This window comes from Accipiter gentilis, chromosome 3 (genome assembly GCF_929443795.1).
Source record: "Accipiter gentilis chromosome 3, bAccGen1.1, whole genome shotgun sequence".
NCBI classification, from domain to species: Eukaryota; Metazoa; Chordata; class Aves; order Accipitriformes; family Accipitridae; genus Astur; species Astur gentilis.
The window spans coordinates 14,953,611-14,980,916 of NC_064882.1; the positions used below are offsets into that span (position 1 = coordinate 14,953,611).

At 38.8% G+C, this 27,306-nt stretch overlaps 1 protein-coding gene across 3 annotated transcripts in view; it reads left to right on the plus strand.

Moving 5' to 3' along the window:
• MTUS1 (microtubule associated scaffold protein 1) overlaps positions 1-27,306 on the plus strand; it is a 94,411-nt gene that overhangs the window by 21,743 nt on the left and 45,362 nt on the right. Inside the window, exons 1-4 of one of the 3 annotated variants that reach the window (XM_049835595.1) lie at positions 14,174-14,209; positions 15,241-15,285; positions 16,182-16,307; positions 16,384-16,660. In XM_049835595.1, coding sequence (XP_049691552.1) covers positions 16,540-16,660 — 121 coding nt within the window. In that variant the 5' untranslated portion in view covers positions 14,174-14,209; positions 15,241-15,285; positions 16,182-16,307; positions 16,384-16,539. Of the gene's footprint in view, positions 1-162; positions 298-2,340; positions 2,431-3,731; positions 3,780-14,022; positions 14,210-15,240; positions 15,286-16,181; positions 16,308-16,383; positions 16,661-27,306 lie in introns of those variants that run through there. The other 2 variants (XM_049835584.1, XM_049835606.1) reach the window with 2 other exon arrangements.

Here is a 27,306-nt window from a genome sequence, read left to right on the forward strand (position 1 = left end):
CTGAAGAAATCAGAGGTGGTCATAATATTTTTATACTATGATTCATTCCAACGTGTGTTTCTCCTAACTTTAGCCTCGGGTAAAAAAAAGCTTCTTTTAGGATTTAATTTTCCCCAAACTAGACGCTGTCTAGAGCAAATTCTTTGTTGTTCTGTGTTGCAGCTGCAAGTGCCACAGTCATCATCAAGAATGGAGAATGGCCTTCAAAACCAGACTGCCAGAATGGTACTTTAGGATCTGTCCCTTTGAAAGCTGTACCAAGACCTAGATTTCACTCGTTGAAGTCAACTCCAAAAGGTATATGAGTCCGTTTGTAGATAGAGTGGAACTATAGTTACTACTGTTACAGTACCTTAACTTTTGCAGGTGGCTGCCTCCTGAAGCAGTTTTTATTGAAGAGTGGTCTTGGAAAATAGTGCGAGGGAGTAAAATTACATCAGTGGTGTCTCAAGTTTTATAAGGTTTCATAGGAAGTCTAAAACATCCTTTGTATTGTCATAATTGACTGGGATATTTCAGGAAAACGAGGAGGACATCCGCACTGTCATATGGCTAAGGTTTGCATGACACAGGGACTAAACACGCTTTGCTACATGGCATGTGTCATCGTGCGAGGTTTACGCTGTTTTAATAAGAGTTCTTTTCTGTCATAAAGCTCAGGCACAGACTCCGTGGCTGCTTGTGATCTGCGGGGTAGACCTACCCTGAATTTATCTTGAGTGTATGGTTGTCCTCATCCTCATGCACAGTTTGCGTTATCTTCACCCCTTTCAGGACAGTAAGGACCTTGGGGGATGGGGATGTTTTTTTAAAATAAGGTATTATTAGATGGAGTATGTCAGTCTTGGGTGACTGACATTGTCCCATCTTTCCAAGGGAAGAGCCCTAGAAACAGCTCAGCTGTTCATGCTGCTTTTTCTTGATATTCTTACTGGCTGAAGTGGAAGCAGAGGTTTGCTCTAATTGTTAACGGAGATAAGACAATTGTGGTTTATCATCTGGTGCTAAAGGAAACATTAATTTAAATGTACTTTCTGGCTTTGTATGAAACACTGTTCTGGTTCCTATTCCTATTCGAGCCAGGACCCCTTGATCAACCAACAGTGCTTCTCTACTCCAGCCACAAACAGCAGTTGACAACTCATTCTCTGGCCAAAATTAAAGACATAATGAGAACAGATAAATAAGCTTGTTGTCTCTCTCTCCTAAATGCTAGTTATAATCAGCTTGCTTCTGACCGTCTTTGTGGTGAACTGGTTATCGTAATTGGATAAACCTAATTAAATACTATGCTTCTGCTTTAGGCTTAAGTTTTAAGCTGGTATCTGACATAATTGAGAATAAATAGAAGAGATGCCTGCCAAATGTCATGCTAGAATGACATGCTTTAAAATGGCAAACAGTGAAAAGAAACAGACTTTGCCACAAACTGTAAATCAGTTGGAAACAAATACAAATTATATGGCTGTCTGACAAGCTGATGCATTGCTCAACATCTTCAGTGACCTGGGTGCTGGAATTGTGCCTTCAGCACTTCCAGGAGCATTGTGGCCAGAAGAAGCTGGAATTACCCCCTTGGCTTTATGTCACTTTGACTACTCTGTTGTGTTTTGGGGCCTTCCCAGTTCAAGAGGGTTGTTTTGAAACTGGAAGGGTCAACTGGAAACTTAGGAAGATGATTAAGGTCTCTGGCCACAGGACCTGTGAGGAGAGGTTGAGGGAGTTGAGCTTGTGTAGTCAGGCAAAAAGGAGATTAAGGGGAGATATAACAGTCTGCGGTAACTTGAAAAGGATGGCTACAAAGGTGATGGTGTGAAACTCTTCTCAGTAGTACCATATGATGTGGCAATGGGAAATGATTGCAAATTGTGGAGTGGGAGATGCAGCATTGGCCAGTGGGGCCGTAGAGCCTCCCTTCCCGGAGTTTTGCAAGGCTCAGCTAGACAAAAGCATGGTCAATTGATCTCATCTTGGTGGTGGCCCTGCTCTGAGTGGGAGGCTGGATAGCTGGCCTCTGGAGGTCCCTTTCAGCCAATGTTTCCATAGCTGTGTTGTATTTGCTCAATTAAGTAATTCGATCTTAGTCCTAGAGTGAAATCTTTGTTAACATTTTCTTCTGCTTAGAAGCTTTATTAAAACTATTGTTTTATTTCTTCCAATATGAGTTCTGGTAAAGCAAAGCTGAGTTTAAATAGAGCTTCAATTTTCTAGAAGGTGTCTCTCTTTTGTATTTGTTTGAGTAGATTTGTGCATCTTGTACTTTTAAATATGTAATATTAGGCATGTCTTTCATTGCTGACGTAGTTCTATTTTAAACCTGATCTAAGCTTTTATTTCCAGGAGCCAAGGCCAGGTCTGCTTCACTGAACCAGTGCATACCAAAATCATCTGGGCCACTGCACTCAGCAAGGAAAGTCAGTGAGGCTAGAGGTAATCAGCTGTTGGGTAAAGTCAATTTTTCATTCACATTCTTGAATTCCTCTGTTGAGAGAAGCTATACTCTGTGAATTCAGAGTAATTGAGATGATCAATCTGCTCTTTTTCCTTGTGGTTCATAGTGTTAGAGACTGGTTCTGCAAAGTGTTCCTTATGTATTTGTTTAATCTAGGAGGAAAAAATCAGGGCATTCGTTGTCCACTATCTGCTTGAAACTTGCATCCCACAAGGACTCCGAATACTTGATAATGTCTGTTAAAAGATATTCTGTCACCTGCTTGTAAGATCATATACTTGCAGGACAAAACCCAGACCAGATTACATTTCTGTATTAGATGCTTGTTTTATCTTTAACTTTCAATTGAAATTAGTCATTTTTACCTGAGTGAATGAAAAGAATAGGTATGAATCCTCAGGCAAGCTTTATAAGAAAAAACTTTCACTTTTGGAGCAAAGTTCCATTTTTATGCCTGAGGTGAGGGAAACAAGTACAGTAGCCATACAAAGCAGATTGTTTCCTGTTGAAACACCTGCTATAGGATCACACACTATTTGTAAAGGCTGAAGAAAGCTGATAGGTGTTGTCAACAGACCTTTTATAAACTTCTGCACGTGACTTTTGGACCTAGCAATTCAAAAGAGCACTTTCACTTAATTAATATCCTTCAAAATAATGAGGTTCTTAGGTCGGTTTTCATGTGATTTTAAAACGATATAGTAAGGGTAGATTAATCTTCTCTGTGCTTTCATTTGTATCTGATCTCATCGGTAACTCGCTTCAGAGTGCTGTTAATTTATACCTCCTTTATGCAAATAAAATAAATGGAGCATATAGATGGAAAAAAAAGTTACTATGATTCTGGTATAGACAATTGTTTTTATTATCTGTGGTCCTGTATGAATGAGTAAAATAAAACGGTGCTACATAGACAATTGTTTTTTATTATCTGTGGTCCTGTATGAATGAGTAAAATAAAACAGTGCTACCTGGCTTAAATGAAGTATGATAATTGTAATGGAAAAAAAATATGTTTGGCTTATTGGGAATTCATTACACATTTTCCAAGTAGTTTAACCTTATGATGCTAAATCTTGCTGTTGAACATGCCATCAGCTATCACAAGAAAGAAACTGAAATTGTGAAGTTTGAGGAGCTTAAAAAAAAAAAAGGAAGGCAAAAAACCCCCCAACAAGACACCCCCACTGGCCCTTACTAGCTTGAAGTGTAATTCTCTCTCTCTGTCTCTCTCTCTTTTTTTCTTTTCTTTTTTCTTTCTTTCTTCTGAACATTGTAGGTACTCCTGGAAGAAATGGACACCAAAGCCTATCTCATTTGGGTTCTGGTGAGTTTTCAGAATGCATTTTTACATTTTCTGCAGTGTAACTTAAATTAGGTTTATACATTATATTAGTATATTGGTTCTTTTCTTGGGAGAATAGTTTTGCAACGGGTAATTGCATAAACTGTCACTGATTCCAGTTTCAGGGGATATGAAGAAAAGTCTTGGGTTTTTTTCTACTTGCTGTCTTCTGGCTACCCAGCTCTTAGAATATGCAGTCTGTGCTATCTGTCTGTTTTGCTCTGTTTCCAGTGAAGCATAAGGAGGTTTTAACTGTAACAAAAAAAAAGTATGGCAATGAAACTTGGATGTAGTTTTTGCTGTTTAGCCACAGTGAGGTAAGTGATGATTAAAGCTCATGTGTTGTGGCTTTAAAAAAAAAAAAAAAAAAAAAAGAATAATCATGCAGAATAACAGGTTTTTCTGGAAGGTTCATGATAGATACCCTTTTGGTGTGAGCTGTCTCTGTATCACCACAGACTGCGCTTGAATAAGAAGTTGAAATTATCTAAGCATGTTGATGTGTGTGTCTGCTTGTATGGTAGAGGGAGGAATCGCAGCTGATTAAGTGGCAGATGGCGTTCCAAAATCTGGCAGAGTTTTAAGGACTTCGTGTTGGGTTTGTTTTTGGTGTTTATGCCAGTCAGGACACCTGGTGCTAGTTTCTGTCTGCCAGGAGACAGAAAAGTCTTCAGATGATGTTTCTACTTGCAGCAATTTCCAGGTCTTTTCAAGAGAGTTGGCAGTCTAAATTTGTTTCCCTAGCATCAGTGTGTATTTGCTGAATTAAAAGCTGCTTGTAATTAATTAGTCATTGAAAAGCCCCTTTTGAAAGATACTGAAGATCACTGGAAAGCCCTATGTCCCCTGAGTGAATAGCAGATGTCTTTCTGAAAGAGGTGCTGTAGCCAAGCAGATGTTATGAATTTGAGTCTGGAATTACTGGGTAAATCAGTTCTGACCTGTAACTCTGGTACTGTGGCAGTATGTTTTTAATTTCCTGTAGTCATAACATGAGTCTAATGCTTTTGCCTTTTACTCTCTTGGGTTTCAAATTTCTACATATTGATTGTGACTGAGTACTTTGCTTGATACCTTTAAGAGTCAGGGCTTCTGTCACACAGCAAGTGTAATACTTTGAACAAAGTGCTAATTCTGTTGGTTGCTTTTATTGATACTTGGCTGAACTAATGTTAGTTTAGGTATAGCCTGACACTATGTTTTATGTCCACATGTAAACTGTCATATAAGAGTGTAGAGGATGATACAGCTAACAACATGATGTCTTGATGAGCTCAACTGAGGAAACTTCATAAGCAACAAAGTGTTTCTGAACTAGAAACAGAAAATTAAATTCCTTTTCTATTTTCTTATGATAGATAACACTATTTTCCCTTAAATTTAGCATGGCACTTTCTCTCTTTTTTCCATCCAGAAAAGTAATTAGTGCTCCCTCCCCTTTTTACTAAATATAGTTTTTCTTGTGATTCATCTTTTCCAGCCTAATAAAGAATGTAGCTACATAGCCTTGAAGTATTATATTCAATGCCATAAAAAAACAGCTAGAAACTCCAAATTAGCTGTAATATTTAGTGATCCTTTAGCACATGCTCTTTAGCGTCATACTTTTGCCAGTTGAATAGTTGTATTTCAGTGTTTGTCTTAATAAACCTGAACTGTCTCATGTACTGAGTCAGCTTCCAAAATTAGATATGTTAGACATTGAAGTTAATACATTTCTAACTTTTCTACATTTCTAATGCTCTAATGTACAGACCATTAGTATAATTTCCCATTTATGAATGCAAAGCTTTCTGATGGAGTATTTTGCTTTTCTAAGAAAGAATTTTTCCATCTTCAGAGTTGCAAATAGTTCTTACAGAATAAAAATATCGTGTGGCTGCTTGGATGTTCTGCAGTACAATGTCTCACATTTTAAGAAAAAACAAATGGTCTTTTTTGAAATGAACTGAAATAATGCCAGCTGGTACCATGTAGAATGGGGCCCACTATCGTTGTTGTGTTTTTGGGTTTTTTTTTTTAGTGGCCTTGATATTATAGTGAAGCTTTGTTCTAGTGACTTTAGCTAGCTTAGAGCTTTTGTTCTTTTTTTTTTTTTTTTTTTCTGTGCCATAGCTAACACTACAGTTTTTAGCCTCATTCAGTGAGGAGGTCCAACCCCAGTTCTATTTCTTGCCCATGTGCTCTGTCTGAAGAGTTGGGACTAATCTATAGCGGCAGGGCTCTGATAACTGATTACAATATTAAGGCATGAATTAAGTGTCTAGCTCAGTTGTTAATGTTGTTTTTCACATTACTTCAAGGATGGAAAAATAGCAGGATTTTCTAGGATCTGGTCTCTGTTCTCTGACTGTTTGTGCTCTTTATCCATTTTCCATTCATTTATAGCAATGATGCAAAGTCAGAATCTGCTTGACAAAGCAAGGCACAACATACTGTTAGTACGCCTATAAAATTGGAGAGACTTGTGTATTTGCAGCTGTGCATTCCTTTGTGTTAAAATATTCACAATGCTCCTTTTTGTGAATTCTGTATTTTTCATGGGTAATATTCTAGTGGATCAAGTAATTTCTACAAGTTCTGTGGTGTAGTGTTTCAGCACTGGCTTTAAAGCTAAGGCAAAATTAACTTCTTGGGCATAATATGTTTTATTATGCTACCTAACTTGCTAACTTCAAGTAAGAATGTGTATGTGCACTTACTATAATGTCTTAATGGGAGATGTAATTTTGAACTAGATGCAAAACTGCCTCTAAAAATGTGTAAAGTTAGTGCTCTTTCCTTTGGTTCTTGAGGCCTCCCTGGAGAAAAAGTGACCTACTTCTAATACCTGTGCAGTATGTTACAGTGCAGTGTGTTATATGCAGTGGATATTCACTTATCCTTAACCTTCAGTCAATAACAGAGACATGACAAGTTACAATACAGTAATCCCTAGAACTACATAAGCTAAGCAAAAGCCAATATCCTTTTTGGCAGTTCCAAAGATGAAGCTATTGCTTTAGGAATAAAGCATGTAAATATTTATTGGAAAGCTTTATCCTGTTGTTCAGTGACCCTACAAGGGATGTATGGTGTATTACGGATAACAAGTTGCACTTATGCTTGTGGCACAACACTGTTGTCAGAAAAGCTAGCGTAACTGCTGGATAACCCTATAAAGTATTAACAACTACAGTGTGATTTATGTCATCTCTCTTTGTATTATGATGGAGTATGTGTAGTGGAATCAGTTACTAAAGGCTGTAGAAGCCATGAAAACTGAAGAAGCTTCATCAAAAACCTGCATATGCTCCATCATGAAAGATGGTATTCTGTTGTCTTGCCCTCATAAAGAAGAGGTTAAAAGGCTGCTTGTTTTAGTTTAATCATTTGTGAGAAAATATAACACTGGGGGAGGAAATAACTTCAGTCAGGGGTCTTATTGCAAAAAGTGAGTAGTAGTGCTAATCAAGCTTAAATGGAAAAATAAGGTATAAATATAACAGTCCATGTAGCTGTCTCTTGGAACAGGCTGTTAAAGGTGGATGCTGGCTTCTCACTCTAACTCTTACACTGGGGTAAGATGCTTTTATTAACACAGTACTCTGGTTCAAACAAAAGTTGATGGAGGCATACTTCAAGGTTCAGTTAACACCCCTCTCTGTCATGCGCTTAGTCATAACTGTTGAAACTTGGAGGAAACAGGATAAACATATTTCTTGCGTTGTAGATTCTTGGATAGAATAGGTTATCCTCAAAATACTTGCACTTTCAATGTCTAGAAAACAAGGGATTAATGTATGTCACACTGTGCTTGTGCTCTTTTTAACAACAACAAAACAGCTTCAATATTTTAAAATGATACATGATACTATGTGAAAATGTGTAAGCTTTCTTTAAAAATTGGGAGGACTGTTATTGAGAGCTGATGAACATCATTGTGAATGTCAAGTACTTAGGTCTTCCGTGAATTCTTTCATCTAGTTGACCATCAGTAGTCTTCAGCATGGTATAGCAAATTACCATACTGATGAGAGATATCTGGTCAAGTGTTTTATTAGCGCTCTATTTCTCCTTTCATATCTGACCAGAAGGTCTTTTTGGGGTTTATTTTTTTTTGGGGGGGATGGTGGGGGGGGGGGGTGTTTGCTTGCAAAAGTTTTTGCAAGTTGTAGAGGAAACTGTGCAAGCAGTGTTCTTGTTGCTTGGAGACTTGAAAAGATCTTGATGCATATGTGAACATACGTGCCCTGGCAGCCAAGAGGGCAACCTGCATCCTGGGGTGTGTCAAACACAGCACAACCAGCTGGTCAAAAGAGTTGATTATCCTGCTGTATTTAACACTGGTGTGGCCTCACCTTGAGTACTGTGTGCATTTCTGGACCCCACAGTTTAGGAAGAATGCGAAGGTCCTTGAATGCATCCAGAGGAAAGCAGCAAAGCTGGTGAAAGGCCTGGAAGGCATGTCCTGTGAGGAGCGGCTAAGGACTTTGGGCTTGTCTAGCTTGGAGAAAAGAGGTCTGAAGGGCAACCTCATTGCTCTCTACAGCTTCCCAAGGAGGGGAAGAGGAGAGGGAGGTGCTGATCCCTTCTCTCTGGGATCCAGTGACAGGATCTGTGGGAATGGTTCAAAGCTGCACCAGAGGAGGTTTGGACTGGACATTAGGAAGCATTTCTTTACTGAGAGGGTGGTCAAATACTGGAACAGGCTTCCTAGAGAGGTGGTCAGTACCCAAAGCCTATCCAGTGTTTAAGAGGTGTTTGGACGATGCCCTTAATAACATGCTGTAACTTTTGGTCAGCCCTGAAGTGGTCAGGCAGCTGGACTAGATGACATTGTAGACTATTTCAACTGAAATAGTCTAGTCTATTCTAACACAAGTGCTCATATGACTGGCCACAGAGCAGGTAGGACTGGGGAGCTCACCGAAGTTAAAAACAAGTCAGGAAGAATGAGTGGCAGTTCTAGCATAGATCATGAAACTGATGCTAGCAATGTGCAGAAAATGGAGCCCACTGTTTCTGTCTCAGCACTTAGAGTTCTTCTTTGGCTTTATCTTAGTATTCACTTTTAATATGCTTTTCCTGCTGTATAACGTAAACGTTACTAGGTTTGTTGCTAGAGAATATAGACAGATCTGGTTTGTTTTTCATGAGTACCCAGCTTTGCAGGTGCAAGGTTATTAAATGTAAAATAAATTTTCTTCAGTTCAGAAGAATGTTCATAGAAAAAAAAATCCCAGAGGTCTTAAACTGCTTTTAAAAAAAGAAACAAAAACCCCACCCCAAACCCCCAACAATTCTGATAAAGAATATATGTTGCGAAGCTCTATGTGACAGGTTTTGAACAGTTTTTCAGTAGCATCCAAACAGTAATTTTAAGTCTCAGATATCCATTTTTTTCTTTTTTTTTTAAAAAAGGCATTCTATGGTAGTGTGTGGAATTTTTCCATAAAGTAAAACTTCTGTTGTTGAACCAACTCTGCATTTCTTTCAGCATCTTCTAATACTGTACTCTGCAGCTCACGGGAAATAAATTCCCTTAAGAATCATACAGGAGACAGTTTGATGGGTAAATACCTTAAATGTTTTAAAGCTCTTTCCTGTTCTGCAGTGGAAAAAACTAGGTACCTTCTGCAGTGAAGTTAAAAGCAGGGAGGAAGAGGAAGATTTTGCTTCTTAACAGCTAATAGTTTGTTCAGTGGTTAAAGCACTCCAGGTGTAGAAAAGCAGTGTTTAGGTGCTTGTTAAAACAGGGCCGAGCAGGGAGGATTTTGGTTCAAGTTTTTCATGTTGCAGAACTAGCATCTCTGGCTAGTTCTAACCAGGAATTTCAATATAGATGTGTTGAGACTGAATTCTCAATCTCTCATGTTAAGAGCTTCAGCTCTTGTAAATAAGTTGCATTTGTCAGTTTTTCTGTCTCTACTCCTCTCTCCAAAAGAAAAGCCTGGAAATTTTGCAGAAAAACTTGAACAGCTTTGTAAACTTAATGGGGTGAAGCAGGAACAAGATAAGATTCAATATTAGTTTAATGTGGTTAATATTTTACACATTGGAAATTCTAGGAGTTGAATAGTGTAAATTAGTCTTTCCTTTTCCCTTGAAAAGATAAGGCTTAAACTTCTTTTTACAGCTATTGTACTGTGCGTTGGACTATTTTGTTGCCTAGCTGTGATAAAAAGCCAGCTATAGTCTTTTTTTAGATGTTTTTTCACCCATGTGAACTATGAGGAGTATCTGAATGACTTGATAGTCTCATGTGATCTAGCCTTAGAATACCTTCAGGCTAATAAGGAATGTTCTTATAAACAGACAGCAGAGTTGCTTAAGTGGTGTAGCTATTACACAGAAACCAGCTATAAAAGCAGGTCTTTGTTTTGCCATTTCTACATAAATAAATGCAGAATTAATCTAAATCTATGTGAATTTGAGTTTAAGTGCATTCATTAGGGACATATAATGATTTTTATTTTGAAGAGTTAAGGGAGTATCTGTAAACCTGAAATAACCTTTGATACCCAATAGCTGTTACTTTCTTGGCCAGATTTTTCTAGCATTACCAAATAAAGTATAGTACAACAGCTGGATCTCAGGATTTAATTCCTTGGGTGAGAACTCCTGTGCTCCAGAAGTCTTCAAAGTGAAATGACTGGTGCTGATGTTCAGAGAATGCCACCCTAAACTCTGCAGTCATCTGTTTTGAGTGTTTTGTTTGCTGTTTTGTTTTGTGGGTTTTTTGGGGGTTTTGTTTTTTGTTTGGTTTTTTTTTGTTTGTTTGTTTTTAAATAAGTGGTGTTTTCCTGAGGCAGTATGTTTGTCAGAGTAGAGAACAGGATACAAAAAACTAAGATGCGTGACAACACAGTCTTATTGTATTCCAGATTGGTCCCTTCAGCTGTCAAGTTAAATGTGTCAGTGTATTTGCATGCATGCTCTGTCTGAATGAATTTTAAAATATCTAAATTCTCACTGTTGTTTTTCAGTAATTAAGAGGACAATAGGTTTTTATTTTAAGAGACTTTAGAGCTTTGACTGACCATCGAGGTCCCATACCAGTAGGAAACTGTTTTCACTTTTTGCTTAATTATACAGCCTTCTTGAAAATGCCATCCTAATACTTTATTCTTTCTCTACTATCTTCTTTTCCCTTTCCTGTCCAGTTAAACCTACATGTGGATCTCTTTTGATACTCTCAGACTTGGTTTTTTTTTTTCCTTTGACTCTCTGGAGTTCCTTAGGTTGTGCATATTGTTTTATGTGTTTGCAGTAAACAGTGAGTAATTGGGCATCATTGTACTGGAATTTTTCCTTAACTTTGAGGTAAGGGTGGGGTTTTTTCAGTTATTTTTAAGTCCTCTGACTTTTTCCCTCTAGCTTTCCTTTAAGTCCTTTCTTTCCCCATATTTCTTAAGGTATTTTTCAGCAGATACAGTAGCTGCCCATATTGTTGTCATCGATCCCTGTTAGGCAGATAAGTTGATATAATACTTGAAAGACCATGGAACTGTTCCAGACACATGAAATTCATGGATCTTGTATCAAAGATTGTTAAACAGCTTGTAAAGTGAATGTACGTCTGCATTTTTGTCTGCACACCTGGGGCTATGAAGAACACACAGAAGCCCACAAAGATAAGCAAAACACACTTGTTGTGAGTTGTCTTTAGTTTGCTCTGTGATCTCCTGATAAACCATTAGCATGTCTTAGGATGTATAGTTGCCTAAATTGTCCTTGTTTGCAGTGTTACTTTTCAGTAGAGGATGTCTGGGTGTTGTTGTGAGTCCATAGATGAAAAAAGTTGCACAGTGCATATAAGTCAGTATTGCATGAATAAATAATTAATACATCTGTAAGCTGTGGCCCTAAGTAAGACTTTTATTTTTCCTCTGTTCCTTGAGGCCTGAGCTCACAAGGACTTACACATCTACCTAGCCTGCTGCTGAGCAGCAGAAGTCCCTAGCACAGAGGATGTTGGGTTTTTTGACACATCTGGCTAGATCATTGAAGCTTCATATTTTAAGGCATGTTATCCTAGTGTTAGTGACATTATTCGCTGTTGTAGAGTAGCAGGCTTTTTTCAAAGCACCGTAGGATCTTGACACAGGCAGTCTAACAAAAATGCCATTTTGGAAGGAACATCCTGCACGTGAAAAATAACTTGCTGCTCCCTTAAGTCAGAAGTTAAATGATTCTTGCTGTGTCTTGTGGCCATTCTCAATTCTGGAAGAGTGCAGATGACGTAAATGCCACCGCTGTTGCGTGAGAGAGACAGATCAGCCTGACTGCTGTAGCTGTTTGCCTGGGAATCCACTGCAGCATCACCTTCTGTTTGACAGGCTGCTGAATTTATAATGATTAAAAGTGTCTTGTGTACTAGAGGAAACCTAAATTATTTAGGGTTTTAGTTCCTGCTTTGAGGCAGGAAGAGGTTTGCTTTTTTCTTCAGTTAAGGATTGGAGCTTAAAATAAGCCCTAAAGCTGCAAGCTGCATTCAGCATGGCAGTGGGTGTTGTTGCCTGTGGAAAGGTTAGCTTTTCAAACTGGAGCACAGGCTAGAGCAAGGTGGTTGCAGGAAAGTGGAGAGGGGGCAGTCATCTTCCAGAAATAAAACCAAGGACACATATGACCCTTTGGGTCTTAGTAGGCTCCTACTTGTCACATCTCTCTTTGCCTAGGCAATCACCTCTCTGTTCATCCTGAAGTAAAGCATGCCAGTAAAACCCATCTGCTCTGCACTGCCCATGCTGTCTTATGACATGGAGCCAGGTGTCTTCTGCGTGGGCTCCTCAGATCTAAAGATCTAGCCTCTGACTTAGACTTTTTTGCAATGAGACACTTAACTGTGCTCTGATGGCTTTCTTAGTGATTGTTGGATGTGTAAAGAGGGATAGAGACAGCAGAAATGCATACAGATAGCTGTGCACTTGGCCTCATAAGGCTGAATTTAAAAGCATACAAATGCCAGTGCCCTTTGCTTCTTTCTTGTCACATTGCTAATGTTCCCAGGGAGTGGCAGATATGCTAAATCTGCTGGGGTTAAAATAGGTCTAGCCCCACCATCAATCTGATGGTGTCATCAGGTATTGATGCATTTAGCAACCCAGACTGAATTACATGGTCATAACAGAATAGAGCCCCTTTGTCCATGTTGATCACCGGTTTTGCCCTTGGAGTTCAAGGGAAGCCAGCAGTAAGGTGCTAGTAAATAAAATCTGTCAGTCCTTTTGTCCTCTGTCTGGGCTGTATATCACTTCCTATTTTATTCTGCTGTTTTCTGGTGCTGTTTTCTATCACCCTTATCCAATGTCAAGATAGAAGAAGACCTCTCTATGATCTTCATGTTACGCATGAGTTGTAGACGGTGTACGTTCCTGACATGCTGTGTTAGGATCCCATGGGTTACGTCCTGGCTTTGTACCCTGCTAGTGCCAGGCTCTAGAGAGATGGTCATTGTAGGAGTACAGCCACAGACCTGGAGATGCTGTTTTCCTGAGCCAAGGAAGCAACACTAGTACTAGCAACACAGCCACCACAGTGTACAGTGGTGTAATGCAGAGCTCTGGAAAGGCTGCACTGGAGGAACCTCTGTGAGTTAAATCTCTCCTGGGAGCTGTTCAGATAGGGATAGGTAGTCCGCTTGCTGGCTGCTGTCAGAGCTCTCTGAGGGTTGGGTGCTAGATGAGACTGACATGCATCTGTTGCTTTTTATTAGTGCTGTCAGTCTGCTTCTGCATAAAGGAGCCTTGGTTTAGGTTTCTGGGTTTTAACTGGATTCCAACCCTAGAGGCTAGAAAGGCATTTTCCTCAAATCAGAAGTTTGTTTGTTTGTTTTAAATACTATGATGTATCTGTTTCTTCACGGCCTGTTTCCACCCAAACTAAGGGTGGGAAAGAGGAGGCAGTGAAAGTATTATTTGTGTACCTCTGTAAGAGGAGTTTTGGTCTCTGCTACAAGGGTTTTGTTGTCCATATAGAGCTTTTATCTGCTTATATTTTGCCCAGTGATTCATTCATTCCTCAGTCTCCAGACTGGTTCATTACATCATGCTTGACCTCTAGAGATTCTTTGTTCTAGCTCCTATTCCTCGGAAGGAAGTTGTGGTTTCAGTGGGGTACTTCAGCTTCTCTGGGTTTACAGGCTAGTGAGAAGTTTGTTATCTTTGTCCCAGGCACTATTGCAAGGGTGGGGAGAGGCAGTGGGTTGTTTTTTTGGGTGCTGGGCGGGGGGGTTGTCGTTGGTTTGGGGTTTTTTGTTTGTTTGCTTTTTTGAACAGGATTGGACTTTTTCCACCTTTATGAGAGCATCAGATTGGGATGGTGAGAGAACATTTACTACATGGAGCAGTGCCTCCCTTGGGGAGCTGTGGCGAGCAGGAGGAAAACAAAAGGGAGTTCCAGTGGGTGCCCTGGCAGAAGGGTAAAACCTGGTATGGCTGGGTGTTGAATAGTGTGTGAAGACTGGCTGTAGGCCCAGTCAAAATCTCACGATGCCCTCATTAAGAGAGAATTTGACAATACTGATCTAATATTTGAAGAGATGGGCTAATGAACTATGCTGAATATGTGAGACTACTCTAATGTGCTGTAACAAGCCTTCTGGTTTACTGCTGAGCATGGTTTCCAAGCGTAATAATCTTCCAGCAACACAGAAGGGAGGTGATGTCTTTGATAGTGGTGTTGGATTAGGTCTGGACCTGCAGGCTGTTGGAAAGATAGATGAACACACGTTGCTAGTGGCAAAGCTTTTCAGGCTAGAAGGAATAGATGAGGATTTTTTAGCAGTAATGACATGCATGCCCTGCTGTGTGCAGAGGCTGCCCTGGGAACCAAACAAAAAAGCTAATTTACTGTCTTTGTACTTGTTTTGAATGGTTTTGTGTGGACTGAAGACATATTCTAGTATTTCAGAGTTGGTGGTACATCACCGTGCTGGGAAATAAATATTTTGGTACATGATCATAAAATATTCAGCAGTATTCTCCCACAGTGTGCTGTGGAGGTTGGCTTGATGGGTTTGACGGTCTCGATGCTGGGCTGCAGTTCTTTCGCTCTACTTACAATGGGCTGCTTTATTGTTACTGCGCTGGCCTGCGTGACGTTAGAGATACCCAGAGACCAGGATAAAGCAACAAAATGCTGCTTTTAATTCTAGCTGATGTGGTAAATAAGCACTAGAGAATTTAAAATGTTATGCGTCTTGAGCAAGTAAGACACGCTGTTAAAATATAACAGATTTGTGGTAAGGAGAGGATGGGTAAGGCACTGCTAGGATGAGACCTGCCAGTGTAATTATGTTTGCTTTGGGTTGTACCTGCTTCAGAGCAAGTTGGGTTGATTGTTTCTGGAACTGGAAAGACTGTTAGAGGGATAGGTGCTAGATAGCATTAGCTGTGGTTTGGTGAAGTGGTAGATGTGCAGAATCCGTGGAAAAGCACCTAATTTTGTTGTCTCTAAAAAGTTACAGAGGCTGTGGAGGGCAGCTCTTCAAGCAACCCAAAAGAAGGTATGAGCTGTTACTGTCTTGTCTCCTGCATTGGCTGTGAGATACTTGGATGGTCCCTGCTCCTATGGCTGCCTAGGAGGGCAGCTACTGACTGTAGGCAAAGTAGTGAAACGTTTCTCTTTTACACAGGAAGGTGGCCAGTGCATGTATTGATAGTCATGGCCATAGGTGAAAAATGTGACATTTTCTAATCTCTGTAAAACAGTTACTCCTCTGTTTTCTAGCTTTTAACTCTTATTTTTCATTTTATTTTTGCTAGTGGTAGCTGAAAGGGACCAAGGTATATGCAAAAATTTTGAGCTCATTAAATAGTAAGAAGAAATATTTATTTATTTTTTAAGATGGCTAATTAAATATGGAGACAGCATCTGTTTTGAAGGAACTCCTGTAATGCTGCTTGTTTGCTACAATGTTGGGGTGCTTTCAAAACCCAGCTGGCAGAGATCTGTTTTAATATGAAATTGATGCCTGCTTTCTTGGTCCTCTTCTGATAAATGGAAGCATCTGCAGTGTTGATCTGCCAAGCTAAATAGTATTTCCCTTAAGCAGATCTCAAATACTGAATTCTTCTTAGAGAATAGACATGTTTGTGGATTTGTTAAGACTTTAAATGTTGACATAATATTTAATGCTAAAAGAAACTCTGGTAGAAAATGTTAGCTGATAAATCTGTTTTGATAAATTCATGTCAATTGAAAGAAACTTTAAAAAAAAACACACCCTGAAAGGATTCTTGGAGAGGAGAGCTGAAATATGCCTCCAGGAATATTCAAATAATCTCCCTAACAGTCTCCAAAGAACAATTACATGGTCTGTGACATTGCTGGATGATATATTCAGCTGGGGAGACCACCCACTTCCTCCTCCTCCTCCTCCTCCCTTTTCTCCTCTTCTAGCTTCCAGCCCACGGAGTCCCACAGCAGATTAAGCATCAACACTGTGATGCAATTCAGAGGCTGTTGGTTTTCCGAATCACTAAGTCGGTTTTATTCTGAGGACAAGCTTTGTTTCCACAACATCTGGTGAGGAGAAGCTGCCAGCAGCATTTACGCCGTGGATATCTGCTTTTACTGATTTTTTTGCTTGTCTGTGCATAAGGAATAAGAGCAAAGGAATGGAGACTTGATTACTTCTTCAAGCCTGTTTTCTTTAGCAAGAATTGCTCGCTTCTGCCAGTAGTGATTTTAAAACATAGTATGTGACAGTACATGGAGGCTATTTCTTGCTTGTTTATCTTCCAATTGCACTGAAGACATGTTATGGTCCCCGAAATTTTCCTTATCCAACATGCGTGTACGGCTGACTGCAAAGGGGTTGCTCCGAAACATTCGCCTACCTTCTGGCTACAAGAAAAGCACTGTTATATTTCATACAGGTTTGTGGTTTTTTAATACGATGATAAGAGCATGCTTTGAGGGGAATATCTTATTTACTTCAACAGTGGCTTATTTCTAGCAAACAAAAACTGTACTGGGCATGAAAGTTTTTGAATTTCGAACAGAAGTCTGACTTTTGAGCAAAGTAGTTTCATATTTTAAGTCTCTGTGTGTGCATGCACCCGTGCTGAGCTGCTTGTTTGGAAGATGGTTATTCTGTTTATGAAATGCAAATTGGAATTCATTCTTTCTTCCCACAAGTCCAAAAATAGTATCAGGAAGTCTGTGCTATTAAATATTTATCTAATGATTTTAATGATTATCTGCTGGCAGCGCTGTCTTTTCTATACCTGGATTTGAGTGCAGGAGGGGAACAGGGAGGGAAGTGGAATGAATACAGGCTGTCACGATGTGGCTTTCTGTCTGTGAGAAATATTTGAACTTAAATGTATGATAGCAGATATCTACATGTCACGTTAAATACATCTTATTTGCAAGTAGGGCAAGCGAACTTTTGTGCTCACTTGTGTTGATACAAACCCCAAAAGTACGAAGTTTTAGAGGCATTCAAGACAAGTGTGTGTGTTTAAACCACCACCAGCCCCCCAAATGAAAAACAAACCCCAAAACCAACCAGACAAAAAAACCACCACAAAATTCTCAGCTGCATCTGACCTGATTTACATCTTCAGTGGCAGGTAAAGCAAATAAAGCAAGTATCTGGAATGGGAACAAGATTATGGAAGCTGAGCTTTGTTCCAGGACATACATGTGTTGTTTTGGTGGAGGGTGTCTGTTTGTTGTTTGTTTCAGCTAAGATGCATGACATTTAGAGAAACTGATGGCAGCCTGCATATTATGTAAGTCTTTTTCTCCACTGCACTATTTGTAATTTTCTTGCTTTTTACTTAAGGAGGAGCAAGCAGCTACATAAACTAGTTTTGCAGAAGCTCTTTTTCTCAAGCATTTCCCTTCTGTCTTCAACACCACCCTCATTGCTTTTATTTTTTGGAGTTCAGTTCTACCAGTCAGCTTTCCTTCCTGTCCTGGCATTTCATATAGCAGCTTAAACCATTCACCTTGTCATTACTTATCTTTGGCAAAGTAAATCCGGTTTCCAAGTTCCTCCTGAATGATAAATTCAGTTATGAACATAACACAAGCCAACTATCCAGATACAATACAGGCTTCCGTTTGCAGCTTGCTTGCGTGGCTTTAAGCTAGGATTAAAATAATTTGATGCTAAAAATTCTTATGTAAGGGAGTCTGTGCATATATCTACATCCTTGATGTTGCTAACAGCATGAAATCTCCACATAGCACATATTCCAGGGACAAAAATCCTAAAAGAGAAGGCAGGGTGATAATGTTCAATATTCCAAATGTTCATTAACTGCCACTGAAATTTGTATAATTCCGAAAAAAACCAAAAATAGATGTCAGTGCACGTATAAAGGGAATTTTACAATGATAAGAATCCATTTGTGGTTTTATTTAGTTTGAGTGGATGTGAAAGCAAAACCTGCCTGCAGGATGCCTCTGCTAAATACAGCATGTAAAATAGATTGCTAGCCCTGTGTTCCAGTTAAGCAGTACTTCATTAAATAAGAAGTGCTGAATAGACCTTCTGTGTGTTTTCTCTGTGTGCACTATGTACATTCTAATGGTATAGCATTGAAAGCTTAGAGGGGTTTTTGCCTGGTCTCCCCCTTCTGCTTTGCTGTCCTGTGTCTTGTAGGAAGTGTGTTAGCAGAAAGCTGACCAGTGGTTAGCTACAGCTGAATATACCAAAAAAGTAGGGCATCTGAAAACCAGGTCATATTCTGCAGTGGAGAGTGTAAGTATGTATAGATACACCGTGGTTTTAGAAATGGTGTAATACATTGAAGCTTGTTAGTGATTGTTTCAGGTTCATAAAACTCAGCAACAGTAGATCAGGCAATGACAATGTATATCAGAAGCGTAAATGGTTCTTTATGTTAAATGCCAGGAGCAGCTATTTTTGGTTTTGCAGTGCCAGTATGAGTATCTTTTCTTGTAGGGGTTTGATTGGATTAAAATGACATGTGGCTTCTTTCCAAGGTCACATAAGCAATGAGAAATAGAATATACTAGGGACTGTGTCAACAAATAAGGAAGAGAGTAATTGAAAAAAGGAATTTCATGGTCCATGTAGGAATGTGAATATGTATGAGTGTTATGTAAGCAACATTTGGTTCCAGTTTTGGTGTAGATTGCACTTCTAATAAATATTATCATGGATTTCATCCTTTGCTCCCTTTAACAAAGCATAGACCAGCCGCCTTGTATGTAGAACAGCCTTGAGATACTTATGGCAATTGTTGAAATGTAGAGTTTTAAAGTAGTCTGGAGTACAGGTCAAGTTGGATTCTTCTGTTAATGTGTCCTGGCTTACAGTCTGCAGTGCAATAACTTGGTGAAGTTAGGACATAAGCGCTATTGGGAGGAAGAGGATGGAACTCACACTTGGGTTTTCGTTCTGATTTGCGGGTATTTTGCAGCAGCCTGCCGCAGTTTCTTCGCAGTAGGTAGTATGGCTTGACGTACAGTTCTTTGCACTGGTGTTAAGTTAGTCTAGATTAGGCGTTGCATTTAGAGTTAAATGGATCCTTGGGGTGGAGTGCATTTGCATTGCTTACAGCTTGTCCATGTGGAGGTGTCAAATTTACTGGAGTAGTTCAAATACCTTGCAGTGTAAGCATACAGCCTGTTCAGGGGAAGCCAAATAAAAGTGGAATTTTTCTAGGAATGGAATAAATCCAGAGGAAATTTGCTGTAAAATTTGAAGTGTATTTTAAGGTCACTCAGCTTGTTGCCTTGTGTCTAACTTCCATCACTGTGCGCTCTATGCTGCTGCAGGGTTGTCATATCCACAAGTTTTTTTCACCCTTTAAATGCAAGCAGACATCAAAGTGTCATTTTTCTCAGCTACTGGAAGTATAGTACACCTGCATTGTTAGCTGTATATAATGAGTGTCCTCTTCAGCAAAACAAAAATACTGAAATGCTTCAGGAAATACTTTACAAGTCACAGGTTGGGTAAATAAAACTTAATTGTAGCAAGTAACTGCAACAAAAATCTCAACACTTCAGAACTGCATAAACATGATAGAGATAGGAGTTAAGTATGAACCAGTGTCTTTCAGTGATGTTTTACCAAAGAGTGACTGAAGTGCTCTTTATGCTCTTCAGCATCAATGGTGTGACAGAGTAAATCATCATCTCTGAATGATTCTGTATAAACAGCCAGAGAAAGACATTCTTTTATGAATGATTTAAAATAATAATTTTGAGTTACTTGAATTTTATCTTTATGCAAGAGAAAACATTAGACAATGAACTAGTTTTGCAAATGGAGGTCAAAGCTCTCATGCCTTTTGTTCAGGGTTTTTCAAGGTTTGTATATTGAACTGTACCATTGCTTTTGTGGTAAACTGTTTTGTCTCAAAATGTTCTCATCCAGCCCTTCCTGCTACTATTTCTCTTCCTCTTCTTCCCCTAAGCAAACTGTACTTAGTACTTTTATCTCTCTGCTGACTTCCATTGCTTACTAAACCTCGTTACTCTCTTATTACCTTGGGAATAAGAGGTGTCTCAGAGGGCAAAGAGTAGCTGATGTCATTATGGCAATACCAATTTTAAAAATTTCCTTTTTGCCTTGCTAGCAACAAGCAAGCATCACAGACCTGTTTATTTGAGCAGATCACATCCTTTTCCAATACAACCTTTTCCTTAAATCCTGCTTCAGATCACATCGCGAACTATGAAATTACTTCTGCACGTTGTAAAGCAGTGCTTTTAAAGGAGGATTCTGAAAGCCTCAGGTGTCATGAGTTGCTTAACTCTTCATATGCCTTCCTGCCCCCACTCTCCCACCCCCTAAAGAATGACTGAAGTACTGATTAATGTCTGACACTACAGTTTAATATAGAACTGTAGAAAGATACCCAACACACTTAACCCTACCAAGTATTCTAAATTTAAGTCTGCTGGAGGGATTTGATACAGGACAAGTATGTTAAATATTCCTACCAAGGAAAAATATAGTTCAGCAGTAAAGCCAGCTTATCTATTCTGAACAAAAGAAGTTGAATAACTGTAAACCATTCATCATGGGGGATTTTGGATTTAATCATGTTCTTGTTAAAGTCAATAAGACTGTTTTGCTTCTAACTTCATCTAACTGGGTGCTGAATGACCTGCCTGATATGCTTGATTTCAGTCTTAATATGTCATGGCTTCAGTAGGCATGCAGGTGGTAGCTAAATGGAGGTTCTTATTTTCAGGTGGTAGGGCTCTGTGTTTTGGCATTTGTAAGTATAGTTTGTACTCTATACACATCTCATGCAATTGATGCATTTACGGTAGGTATAAAATGCAGATAACTCTAGTTGTTTTCAAAGGAAGCCTGGATAGCAGAAAGGAGCTGTTAAAACAAACAAACAACAACAAAAAACCCCCACCAAAACCAAACCAAACAAAACCCCCAAACCCCCACAAACCAACAAAAACCACACCAAAGAAGTCAAAAAACAACTTACACTTAAACTCTGCATATATTTAATAAAGCATGAAAATTAATGTAAATAAGGAGCTTTGCTCAAAAAAAAAAATCTTTGGAGAAAGAACTGGAGTGCTGTGAAAAGCACATGCATAGCAACTTTTGCATTCTAGCTCCACTGTAGTGAGTGATGTTGGATTTTGTAATTACTTCACTTAAACAGAATAATTGTATGTGAAGGATGCCTCAAGTATTTGTCAATATGAAATAAGTAGAATTGCTGCTTCAAGCTCAACTTCATAGAAGAATAGTTAATTGGGGAGTAAATTCAAAAGACCTAGCAAATTATCTTTGCTAATATAATTGCGTATTCTAAGTGTGCATTTCTTCCCACTTGATATGTCTAATAGGTGAAAAGGGTCTGGCTGTAATTTCTGTTGCTATGAAGTAGGTTGAGGTTTGAAAGTGACAGGCAGCAACATTTACACTTAAAAAACCTGAATAGCTTTTAAATTACTTTGGGGGATTTCCACTGTGGTAAAACTGGACTTAAACTTTTAAAAGCTGCTTCTACCAGTTTTGCAACTTGTGCAAATGAATCTGTTACCATAGTAGAAATGGCTTGCAGCATTCAAACAAATGAAGCATTACTACCTATTCAGTCCTTTTAATTTGAACTTTCTAAGGCATAAAGCGAACGTTTTTTTTGAGGAAAACAATACCATGAAATTTCAGTGCTAGAATGCAATGTTTTGAGTATTTGCAGCCAATTGGCTTGCTGTTTTATGTTACTTATCTTACTTTGTTAGCACAGAAAACTCTGATGTGGGAGGGAGGTGGAAGGCAAAAAAAAGTTTCTTGCATCTTCAATTAATATAATATAATTATATTTTAAGTACTGTGGAGGCAGTACTGAATAGATTGGGACCACACTTACCACTCTGTTTGCAATCAATGGCAAGAAATGTCCATTTCTGTTTATAGATTGGCTGTTAATTTAGTGTCATGCAATGAAGCAGTGTCTCCACTGTTTTTATTATTTAAAAAATTCTAATCCCTGAATGGTATAATGCATAGGAAAAACCTAGGTCCAAAGTTGATAGATCTGATGCCTTTAGGAAAAATGCTGGTGTTCAAAACAGCTCTTGACTGTTTCACCAAATATCATACCAAAACCGAACTTATTTGGAAAATATTTGCAGGCAGACCCCATCTCTCTTGCCTTGTCTTCCCCCAGAACAAAATTTGGTGAAGACTGCTTTGGTCTAGCCGGATATCTTGCTGAGTTCACCTGTACCTCTATTTGTTCTTCTCTAGATGTGTCTGCTGTCTGTGGTCCAATGGAGTAGTGTTGTTGTCAGAAACATTTGATTGAATTAAATCTTGTTTTTAAGAGGAGGTTAAGCAATTATTTTTACCATGATAATATGGTCAACTAGTGCTGCAGACTTATTAATTCATGATTTAGATTACAGGTAGTGGTATCACCTGTATCACCTTCCTAAGCATGTCCACCAACAGTGATCTTCCCCATTACCTTTTCCTGGTCATGGAGTACTGTTTCTGTTTTCCATCCTACAGGGAGAAGAAAATAGTATTTGATCCTCTGAAAAATGAGTGCATCAGCAGTATAACTTAAATCTTTAAAACTTTTATTAAAAATAAAAATCCTATCAATTTAGCTGTCTGCATAGTCAAATGTAGAATAACCCACCTTAAATAACCTGGCTTGTATCTGGCTGAGATGTTTCTTTACAGTTGCTATTTATGAACCTTCCAGTGGGTTCATCTTTACTAATGTCTAGTGGTTGTAGCAAAGGCACTAATTACCCTGGGTCCTGTGTACATCTCCTGGTTAAATTTAATTTTGCTACTCCTTGTCATGGGAGTATGATGCTTGTACATTTATAGCAAGTAAAGGTTCTTCCTCAAGATGCTAATGTAAACAGTTTGTATGTGACGTTATGGAAATACTTCTAGTTAGGCAGGAAACAGGACAGCTGGGAACATCTGTAGTGGAATTCTTTTCATGAAAGCTCATCCTTTTCTTAAAGAGAACTAGCAACCTTTCAGTAGAAAAGTTGGGAAAGTATTAGTGTTACAAGTAGTACTCATTAATGACTTCACTTCTTTAATACTGTTTTTAGACTCTCAGATATGTCAGTGGCCTTCATTTTCATCTGTGTGTGAATATTGCTAATATCAGAAGCACTGAAATTATTAAAAATGTTATGTTTATACTTACTACAAGAATAGACTTCGTGCTAAGCCTTTTCGAAGATTTGAAGTAATAAACCAGGAATATCGGAAATGCTTCCAGCAGAATGAGTGAGCTTATTTATAAAGCTAGTTGCAAGTTATTATACTCTGAATAAAACAGAAGGCTAGAAAACTTTATTTTTTCTTAGCCGTAAGCATGGGCCACTTGTTCTATAACCAACATAAAATCAAGGCTCACTTTTTTCCACAAATATTACTGTACAAACTACCACCTGATTAACCTGCTTATCAAATTGAGATATTTTGCCACTTAAAAAAAAAAAAAAGTCCTAATATGAACTGAGGAGCATAACCCTATTAAACCTATATCCCTGTGTCTTGGGAGGGACCTCTCAGCTAGGAGTTAGGGTTAAGGAAGCGGAGATGTATGTGTAATGTACAGTGAATATTTTTCTTGCTGCAGTTGTTGGTGGCACGAGTAGAGGTGTTTGTAGTTAGAGATCTTGCGTGGGGGCTAACCTTTCATTGGGGTTTTGGTCTTTGCGGTAAGCTATGGGTATACGCCGGTGAACACTGCAGTTACCTGAGGTAGCAGCTCCTCGGGAATGTTTCTGCTGTCTTCTTTCCCTCCCTCCCTGCCCACCACTCAGTTAAGCAAAAAGTCTGCCATCTTCATAATTGTTTATTAGCTTAAGGACCTTAAGAAGAGACTCAGGGGAACATTAAATGCGAAGAACGATGTGATGAGTGTGTCAAACTTCCTCCATAGGAGCTGCTTGGCCTCCGCAGCAGGCATGGCAAGCAGTCACTCCTTGAGGGCAGCACCGGTACCTGTCAGGCAGCCTTTGCCAAAGCAATATTTGGTCGCGTGGTTTGATTAGGAGTCATTGGGAAGAGAAGTGCCTTGACTTCCAGGGGTGGTCAGCAAGCAGTGTAAGGACTGTGCACTCTGAAAGGGTGGGGACGTATCGTATCTTCTGGCTAACAGAAGCGCTGGGTGCTGCCCTGTTCTCTGTTTTGTTTTCAGCTTGGCAAGACGTTTCCACGTGGGCTCCATTGGGTTGTGCTCAGGCTGTTCCTGAAACAATGGCATGTAATGTTCTAGGCACATCCCTGGGGAGACATCTTTGCTGCTTAATAACAGGAAAACTGTTTAACATAACAGGAAATACACAAATAGGCCCTTAACTATGATGTGGTGACTGCCAAGAATTATATAAGTTAATTTTTTGTGTCTTTTGAAAAGGGGATGCTTCAGTAATGCTTAAAGCTGGTATGTGGCACTTGAGATGCCATAATTTGTCGTGCACTTTCACCGCGGCACGGAAGATTGAATTCACATGGATGATTTTGACCAGCAGTAACTTAAGTGGTTCTATTAAGGTATTGTTTTATTCTGTTGACCAGCAAATTGTGTTTTGCCACTAGGGTAGCTTTAAAGTACTGTTTCAGGGTTAATTTTAGACACATGTTCAACTATGCTGGTATTCCTGAAAACATGCTGCACTGCTGCCTCCTAAAATACATTTTCCCAAAGTTGTGAGCTTATCTCTGATTTTGTTGGCTGCTTAAATTTTCATTCATTCTGCAGAGACTTTACTTCATGTTAACTGTGTTGATCTGTGTAATCAAAAGGATGAATAGCATAGGTGCTAAAACTGTAAATTGGAATAGTAATATAGGTAAAAGTAAAAATAACTTTCACTGAGAATATTTTTTAAGTATAACCAACACAGTGGAGGTGGATTTGTGCAAATACCATTTCTAGTGCCTTAGAAAAACCGTACTGATCTAGAGTAACCCAGATTCTTAACCGAGGTATGAAACAGTTGTAGAAATAGATAATCCTTTTAGTTACATATTGAAAGAGTTTAATGCAACTTCCCTTACATGATTTTCTAGGCATGCCAGGGTAGTCCTCTGCAAGTATGCTAAATATATGCTCCTACTGTGTTGTTAATCTGTACCGTCACTTCCGCACACCTTTCTCAAGGTAACTGCTTGGTTATTTTTTAGTTATGGGAAAACACCTCATTTGGGACTGAACCTGAACTCATCAAATGAAGTTAGTGTAGCTGGAGGGGGAGCAGCCTACTGGTTTGCTATTTTGGGCTGTGATTAAAACCAATCGAGATACTGGTTGGAACAAGAACATTGGGTGATACCATAGTAAACGATGTTGAAAATGCTACATTAGCATTTTCTACATAGCTCCTAAGAGCTCTAGGACTGATTCTTGAAGGGATTTGGTAAGTTGAACAGTTACTATAAACTTTCTTAGTTAATTTCAAACCTATAAGCTTAGTCATGCTTATATCGTCACTAATATCACTGTTTTTTTGGGTTTTTTTACATCTGTGGGCAAAACTAATGTTCTAGATTGGTCTGAATTGTTTTATACTCTATTTTATACCCAGAAATCCATGACTTCTCTGAAAGGTGAATCTCTATAACAAAAGGTGAATTTGGATGTTAGCTGTTTATTTTGTAACTTGAAATTGCAAATTGTAGTCATCTGTTTGGGGGAAATGTTAGAATTGAATGTTTTAGTGACCTTTTGGTAGATAAAGTATGACTATTTTTGATAACGTCTCACTGATGGTAGTGCTTCCTACGTGCTTAGAAGTGCTATGACCTAGCTTTTTAAGGAACAGCATCAATGAATTTAAGTGTAATCTGGATTTATTTGTTTTTAAATGAATGTAAAGTTTCATAAACACAGGAGGCTATTCCTGAATACATTCAGAAACAGTTTTGGCACAAAGGCAATGATACAAAATATAACTGAGGCTCTGGAAGCTCTTCAAATTCCTACTGCCTGTCCTACTTTTTCCTTCCATAATATCCTTTAGGCAGCATTTCAGTGCCATGCTTAAGTCCAGTGACATTTGTTACAGTCATATAACATCAGCTCATACTAGGGTGATTGAATGAATAGCTTCTGAGTTCAAACTAAAAGCCACTCTGTCCTCTCCATCTAAGATAGCTGCAGATACTGTGCTAGAAATGATGTTGCATATTAATGTGCTAGTCTTGTGGTCAAAATGTATTTTCAGGTCTCTTGCACAGTTGTTTTCAAGGGAAGATTATGGTTCATTGCAAGTTACTGATCTTTACATAGACTTTTACTCTGAAAGACTTTAAGCAATTCAGAAAAACGAGAAAGAAATATCAGATTCTTGAATCTAACATTAAACTGAGCTAATAAATGTTCTGGCAGTTAATTAATTGTGTTGGTTATGAAGGAAGAATTGCTATGTTAAATTAGAGGCAGGCACAATCGAAGAAAGGAAATTCAGTGATTCAGTTTAAGTTCTAAATTAGTTTTTTGGTGGTGGTGTTTGGGTTTGGTTTTGGAGGTTTTTTTTGTTTGTTTGTTTTGTTGTTTTTTTTTCGTTTATTACAACGAAGTGGACCTCCATAGTACATAAACAGAAAGTGGCTTTCAAACTTAAAGGCTTAATTTTATATGCTACAAGAATCCGGTTTGGATTTCTTTGGAGTTCTTCCTACAATTAGCTGTTAAAACCTAGGGTCATTGGAGCCAAATTTGACAGATAAATCCAGAACAAATTTGTGATGCCAAAAATTAAGTCCATTAACTTCTCTTACTTGGATTTGCAAGCAAGGGTGTCTCTCCCGGTTACTTGATATTTATCCCAAGCATACTTGTGGTTCTTGCCAGCCCTTTGGGAAAGAAGCATGTTAAAAAGTAGTTGAAGAAATTGTTAAGCTGTCTACATACCTGACTTCCCAGAGATTATAGCCAGTGATTTAATTGCTTGAAGTCAGATCGCATTTGAGCTGGAAGGAAAGGTATCATGAAGAAATGCAGGGGGTGTCTTGTGGTGAGAATTGAAACAGTTGAGCAGTCTGACAAAATGCCATTTATGTCTAAATGGT